Source organism: Phragmites australis, chromosome 17 (assembly GCF_958298935.1).
Source record: "Phragmites australis chromosome 17, lpPhrAust1.1, whole genome shotgun sequence".
Taxonomy (NCBI): domain Eukaryota; kingdom Viridiplantae; phylum Streptophyta; class Magnoliopsida; order Poales; family Poaceae; genus Phragmites; species Phragmites australis.
Window position 1 is genome coordinate 2,754,043 of NC_084937.1, and position 8,129 is coordinate 2,762,171.

Genomic DNA, 8,129 nt, shown 5'->3' on the forward strand with positions numbered 1-8,129 from the left:
TATATATATATATATGTAATCTCGTCGATCAATAGAATAACTACTCACTCTCAAACTCTCTCAACATAATTCATGACGATTGTATTGCTTCTGCCATGGTTAATATATCTTTTCTTCATGCAAAAAAAACTTGGTGGCCTCTTGGTCACCAGTTGGATGTTCTGATGCTTGCAAGGGGCTAGTCCTATGCCAGACAAATACCTGTGCAATGCGGTGTTACGTTAGACCACAGCCGACCAAGTTCGCTACCTTCGCCAACACATGGCTGGGCAATTTCGGTCATCTGTTGCTAGAATCAACGGATGAGGTGGGTGTCCTCATCGAAATACACCTACAAGCCAAGTGTTGGAGTAACCCCCAACAATACCTGATGACCTGCAAGCAATCAAACATGGAGCAACTGGCGATCGAAGCACACATTATCGACCCACCCAAGCAGCATACAACCAAATGATACTCAGACAACTTCAACAAAATATAACCAATCCATACAAACAAAATAACCAATCCACGGAAATCCTAAAACCCCTAGTTCTGCTAAATTATATAGCTAAAACTCCGACAAACCAAGTCATTTGCACTCTGGGTAGGATACGATAAATAAGGAGCAAAAATTGCCAGCATTCTGCAGTCACTGAGTCGAAACAGCATGGTCATTCAGCTGGAAATAACACCATCGTTCAGCGACAGATTAGCCAGCTGCTGCTCAGGGGATGCGTTGGTCTGCTGGAGATGCTGAGCAGAGCGGAGAACCTCCATGGCTTCAGCAACCTTGGCCTTGAGAGCATCTGGTGACTCAAGCAGGTGCAGAACCTCGGTCTGGTCCATCTCCAGAAGCATGCCAGTCACTTTGGCAGCTTGCTCATGCTCCAGCTGATCAACAAGAGGATACAGGTTCTCACCAAGCATCTGCAGCACATGATACAAAGTCAAGGTCCAGGTAAAAAGCATGTCCGACATAAAAGAATGTGCAGAACCAAACAACAAAAAGTTCTCGTACCAGTCTCTGCTGATCCGGGGGTGCGTTAGCAAGTGCAGTAGCTAGTGCCCCAATTGGAACAGGCTGTGACACACCAGCGTCTCTAAGAGGCATCCCACCCATCTCATATGGAGATGGCATCATACCACCAACACCATGCATGCCAGGATCAGGCATTCCACGTCCAGTGGGATAGCGGTAGCCACGACCGCCCCTAGGAAACATCTGCAGCATAGAGAAAATCCAGACTTAGTTTCTTGAAAAATACCTCAGGGCATGTAAAAACAAACAAAAAAAACTGAATAATGACTTCAACTATGTGCAGCGTACCTGTTGCTGACCACCCATTGGCATGGGTTGCTGCATTCCACCACCAGCGCGCCTACCAGCAGGACGCTGTGGTTGCTGTCCCTGCTGAACCATAGGCATCATAAAGTTCGGCATTGGAGCACCAGGCCTCATCCCAGGCATGAGTGGTTGCTGGAATGCAAATCCAGCCTACAGAAACATACGAAAACAAAGGTGTCAAGTGGGTTCAGAACAGAATGCATATGACAATGTAAGCAAAGAGGTCTAGTGGAACTATATAGCACACATTCTTAGCAAACTGTTCACGCAACATATTTTCTTACCAACCATTCATGGACCATGTATTTTGATATAAACCAGATATAAAAATAATATGCTGCAATGTTGATAATTAGAATCCCAACCAAGGAAAGTGTTAAGGGTAATTGGGAGACAGCAGTCCAGATCCAAGGAAGATAAATCAATAGAAAAAAGTAGAAAGCAATAGCAGAAGCCTGACATTAGCCCAACTGTCAAGATTTAGGTTCAGTTAGCCCCAAAAAGTGTGTGTACACTATACCACATAAGGCTCTTTGCATGTAGAACAGAAGCACCTATAGGAAAACCAAAATTACAAAAGTCGTGTTCTGCACCCACGTCAACCTTGCGAGTGCACTGTCAAGGCAAACATTTCAGTCCTAACATTAGCTGTTAAAGGTCTATCTGCTTTGGGGAACGACATCATATTAGATGGCTTAGTCCATGAGGTCATCCCAAGATTTTTGGGCTTTTGGCATGGTGAATTATCAAACAAGAGTAGATGCTAATTCATATGACAAACACAGTCCTCAAACCAAAATACCTGATAACTTTCTTCCATATCCCTAGGCCAAAATTGATCCAGTTAGAAGTGGCAGTTGAACATTAGGGTTATGATTGTAAGTGTAATCAAACAAACAGCATAACTTTTGAGCTTGAATCTGTTCAAAAGCAAACTAGTCATGCAGTAACTAGGAGTGGCACAGAGCAGGGTCAAAAGCACAGAAAAGAGAGACTATGTCAGCACTGTCTTCTTGGCTAAACATAACTAAGAGAAAATTTTGGTCTAGCCAAGAAAACAGTGCTAAGTGCTCACATTATCTCTCTATGGCAAGTGCATGATAAATAAATTTTTATGTTATCGAAGGTAAATATATAACTCTTCAAGTGCATAATAGTATAATACCTAACTTTTCATGTTATTGATGGTAAATATATAATTCTTCAAGATACCAAGCCCTACATTCATAACAAAAATGAACCTTATAGTACCTGAGGGTTGATAAAGGCTGGAGGTGGCTGGCCATAAAACAGCTGTTGACCAACTCCTGGCACACCAGGAGGGAACATGGGCATGCGAGGGCCAACTGCTGGAGCCATTGCAACAGGACGCATTTGTGAAAACTGTGCCTGCAACAAAGCGGTCAATTGGTGACAAATTCCAAACAACAACGCCAACATCACAATACATTAAACATCACATTGAACACAGAGATTACAAATAAACAGAACACTAGATTAAACAGCATAAAAAGCTGAACACTAGATTAAACAGCATAAGAAGCAATGAGTCAAGCAAATTCACCAAATGACCAAAGATAAGGATGATTTGACATCAACACTTAAAAACGTATAAACTAGAAAACAACAGTCAATGCAAGGATGACATGTGCACTCAGGCCACACGACAGTTACATAAGATTGTTATTTTCCATCACCCAAAAGATGGTCATTTGCATCAGTACATACTGCTATTTAGACTGCTCATATTAAAGATGCAAATGGACATCCCAGGAAAACAACACAGGTGCACTCCGAATCATGAACAAGAATGTAAGGCCATAATATGTCAACAGAAGGATAGTATATCTGCAGTAATATTTATAAGGTTAAAAGTAAATTTTCCCTGAAATTGCAATCCGAAATATGCATATTACAATTGCATGGGTAGGACACCTCAGAAGAATTTAGTAACTACAGAACTACATATTTCAGTCATGAACAAACATGTAAGCCTACACATAAACTGGTGCAATAAGATAGCATATCTTCACTGATATATAGCTGATGAATATGTGACGCTTGTACACCAAATTGGTTAAGCCTATACATAAATTGGTACAATCAGATAGCATATCAGGAATATTTGATTCATATCAGACTTGTACACCAAGTAGGCAAGAACATAATCTGCAGAGTCCAGACATCAAGAAATATGGAGCATACTAATGAGCACCAGCTATATAAAAGAAATGATCAGGCTGCAAGCTAGTGCACCAAGATATATATTTACCTGTAGCTTTGCCTTTCTGTCTTCCTTGCGCTGCGCAAGTGCTACATAAAGTGGTTTGCTGCCAACAATCTTGCCATTCATTTCCATGAGCTACAGGGGAGATATCAACACAGGAAAATAACTATAATTTCTCCACAAACCAACATTCTAAATTACGTGAACACAAAGCCAGCTTACAGCTCGGGAAGCATCTTCAGCAGATTTGAATGCAACAAATCCAGAGCCTCTGCTGACACCATTCGAATCCTGCATAACCTGCGACATGAATGATTCCCAGTCAGTACCCCAAATAGGGAAGCGTATCATGAATGAATCAGTCTGTGAATATTTAAACAAACCTTGCAGGAAGTAATAGTACCAAACTCAGCAAAGAGCTCACACAACTTCTCATCATCAACACTGTCCTCCAAGTTCTTCAGATACAAGTTAGTGTTCTGGTGCTTATCGGCTACCTCTTGAAGGTTCTTTTCGAACTTCTCCTTTAACTCCATCTCTCTTTCGGACTTCTTCTGGGCTCTTCCAACATACAATTCCTTATCATTGAACATCTTGCCATTCAACTCTTGAACAGCCAGAGCAGCATCATCCGAATTCTCAAAATTGACAAATCCAAAACACCTGGATTTTCCATCACTATCGCGCATAACAACAGCGCTAGTTATGATTCCGTAATTTCCAAACATCTCCTTTAAGTCTGCATCAGTTACAGTCTCAGCCAGATTTTTTACATAAACATTATTGAATTTGACATTGCCTGAAACATTTTCCCTATCCTGCTTACGAACAAAAGGCCCAACATACACTTTCTTGTCATTTATGAGCATCCCATTGAGTTTATCAATAGCAGCCTGAGCAGCCTCATCCCTCTCAAACTGAACAAAACCGTAGCCCCTTGATTCTCCAGAAGGATCTGTTGCAATTTTACATGAAAGGATGTTTCCAAACACACAGAATGTGTCATACAAAGCTTTGTTGTCTATCGACTTATCAAGATTCTGCGAAGTAGATGGGCGGATATCAGGCATCACAACCAACAAGTTAACAATGGCATAGAGAAATGAGAACAAACCTTAATGAATATATTTGCAGCACCACTTTTGCGCGAGCTGGGGTCACGGTTAGAATACATAATCCTGATAGGCTTCCCATTGATAGGAGTGTAGTTAAGCAGTTCTAGTGCCCGTGCAGCTGCAAAAAACATCAAATCACTATGTAGCCCTTAAAGGGAGCACACTTGCCAAATAAAAGTCATATGGAAAGAATAAACCAGGAAATGTGTATGATCCTAAATGCATCCAAAGTGAAACAGCACACCATATAAGGAAACCATATAAGGAAACCAGCACATTAAAATATGGTCAAAGAGCGCTAAATATCCTAATCAAGTTCTACAAGAAACATCTTTTGGGTCCAGAAAATAAAATTATATGAATTGAACACGCCCATCAACCACCAACCCAAACTAATCAAAGTGAGAATTGGCAAACAATCAGTTGCAACATCTCCAAAGCTATGAAAACAGTTTTTTAGAAGGCACAAATTTAATGATGGCAGCAGGGCAACCGCAAGTACAACTTACAGATTTATGTTCCCCCTTTACACATAGGCATACAACTAAAATCATCTTAGGCGATTCAGAATTTGAAGTAACACGACAGATTTACGGGAACACAAACTTCCTCATTTCGAGGCAAGCATTCAAAATCCAGTGCAACCTCACCCCCTAAGAATGGAAAGTGAGCCAAAAATAATGAATGCCAGTGAGGCGTATTAATTTCTGAAGCGATACCCTAACCGCAGCAAAGAACAATGGGCCATCAAACCCTAACCGCACGGCGAAACAGCATCGAACCAACACCGATCGGGGAAACCGCATCTAAAACCTAATGGCCCCAAATCCGACCGCTGCTCCAAACCGGCGAACATACTCCATCGTGACTGAAGCCGCCCAAACCCTAACCGACAGATCGACAACAGGGGAGAGGGGGTTGTTCGGCGTCAGCTCACCGTCGGCCGGGTTGTTGTAGTTAACGTAGGCGTATCCGAGCGACTTGCGCGAGTTGATGTCCCTGCAGACGCGCACCGACACGACGCCACCGACCTGGCTGAAGACGTCGAAGAGCTGCGCGTCCTGCACGCTCTCGTGCAGGTCCCCCACGTACAACGAGGTCGCCGGGAACGCGGCCGCCGCCGCCGCGGCAGCCGGTGATCCGCCGTCCGACGCGGAGCCCGCCGCCGGTGCCTGGCCCTGCGCCGCCATCTGGTTTGGTTTTTTGGGGGGTTTTTTGCGGATTTTTTTGGGTAGTTTTTGGTTTAGGGTTTGATAAGGGTTGGGGGCTCTGGGCTCCCAACGGCGGCGGCGTCGCGAGGAGACAGAAGAGAACGCGGTGGCGGCGCGGCGTGGGAGGAGGGCTATTTGTACCTCCCCGGCAAAACCCTCGTCGGGTCCGGACCGGCGGATCGGCTACGGGCACAAATGGACGGACAAGATCGCAACGCCTACGTGTCCGATCCGGGGGTGGGAGAACGGTGACGTGGCTGACGCTAGCTACTCTAGAAATGCACACGTGGATCCTATTCATATGTGAATCGTAATTCCTTGAAATGTAATTTCTTGAAATACATAAATACAGTTTGAGATTTCAACTGTTTAGGTAACAGCCAAAGTGTGGAAATAGATTAAAGAAAATTATAAGCTCAGGCACCCTACAGATCAACTAGAGAGATAAAGTTATCAAGCCTCGTTTGGATGGATGAGACGTTTCTGATTCTCATTTTGAGATTCTCGTTGGATTCTCCTGAATCCATACCAAACCCTAAAAAACAAGAAATAATTCATCTTGGAATATCTGAAATGTTTCTCATTTTAACATTACGAGGAAGAATCACTAAAAAGGTATTCCTCACCGATTCTAGTCCACAGTTGTTGTTTCTAGGGAAAAATTGGATCTAAAATAGATGTTAGCCAAACGGTTTTAGCAAATGATTCTGTTTTAGTATAGAAACGTTTTTAAAAATCTGGACCTAAAATATTTTTGGACGAATATGGATCTCTATCAAACAGTGCCTAAGCTAGTTTTGATTACACTTAGAGCATATTTATCGGAGCTCTAACTCCAAGATCCATACAAGAATTAAAGTTTATATGATAATGTCAAGTGGTTTAAATATCTATTTTTAGTGTAAAATAAGAACAAAATATTTCAACCACAAACCATCTACCTGCCCGTAGCTCTTGCTTCAAGAATTTCTGAAGCTATGGATGACCAATTTCAAGAATTTTGGGAGCTGAAGCTCTGCCAAACAACCCCTTAGATCCTATTTGACAGAGCTCTAGATCCTAGATCCATATCGGATCTGAAGTTTGTATGTTAAAATATAATAAATTAAGTCTGTATTTTTAGTATAAAATAGAAACAATATGACTCATCCAAACATCCCTAATGTATCCATAGCTCTAGCTCCATAAATTCTTAGAGCTAGAAATCCTGTTGTGAAAATTATTAAAGGTAAAGCTCTGCTAAACAGGCTCGTAGATAGGGACCATCTTGTGATCAAATACGAAGAAGCATACGCTAAATATGAATATGATTAGAAATATAGGGTGCATATGTTTTCCACTTGGAATATATATATATATATATATATATATATATATATATTAATTTGGAGTTGTCTCTTTTTTTTCTTTTTTAGTATGGAATTCTTAATATAGATTATACAAGGGGAAGCACCTCAATGGATTTTGTTCGATATTCCATCTCTATTCATAAAAACAAGGGCTATGATGGATCAAATCGGCGTGTATTAGGTTTTGTCATGCTGAAAAACACTTAGGCAAGTAAAATATATCAAATTTGTATAGGTCATAATAGTAAGGTGAAAATCAAAAGGAGTGAGTTAGGATACTAAGATCATATTTGTTTCTTGCTTCTGGTTATATTTCTGCTACTGTTAAAAGCAAGAATAAACATGGCTCTTGAGAAGTGAATTTTGGAAAAGTTAGAAGCCTATTTCTGAGGAAAAATGAATTAAACTTGAGAGACGTTTTTCTGAAAAGCTATGTGCTGAGAAAAAAAATTATTGTAAAAGCCAACAGCCTATTTCTGAAAATAACTTTTCAGTTAAAAAAAACAGTTTTTCAAAAAAGTCAAAAACAGAATCCCAAACAAACAAAACCTAACTGTAGAGATGAAATAAGTGAAAGGCCTAGCTAGCTGCCTTTGATGCCTATTTATAGCAACATGTCATATGAAATCAATAAGTTTAGTTTCTATCCTACTACCAATTGACCCAACATTATGGGATCCTCAAATCAACTGCAAGACCCTCACTTCAAGCGTGAGGGCTCTCCCAAGCGCGTACTGTAACGACGTATTGTCTTCTCAAAAGCGGGCGCATTCCGACCCGCAAACGAAGGTTTGGTGATTTCCCCTCCTGTGTGGATCCCTCTTCTCCAGGAGCATCCAAGGTGATTCACATACAGTATATCGGCTACCTTTCCCACATCGAATTTCCTCTAGATTTTAT

The 8,129-nt window shown here is 41.4% G+C and overlaps 1 protein-coding gene across 1 annotated transcript; it reads right to left on the reverse strand.

The window, feature by feature from the left end:
- Positions 1–441: 441 nt before the first annotated feature.
- Positions 442–6,024, reverse strand: LOC133896787 (polyadenylate-binding protein 8-like). Its single transcript, XM_062337422.1, has 9 exons — positions 5,607–6,024; positions 4,669–4,787; positions 3,938–4,594; positions 3,777–3,854; positions 3,600–3,689; positions 2,579–2,716; positions 1,310–1,477; positions 1,001–1,204; positions 442–909 (listed from the first exon to the last, which is right to left on the reverse strand). Exons 1-9 carry the CDS (start codon positions 5,857–5,859, stop codon positions 658–660), a joined length of 1,959 nt encoding a protein of 652 aa, XP_062193406.1. The 5' UTR covers positions 5,860–6,024; the 3' UTR covers positions 442–657.
- Positions 6,025–8,129: the final 2,105 nt, after the last annotated feature.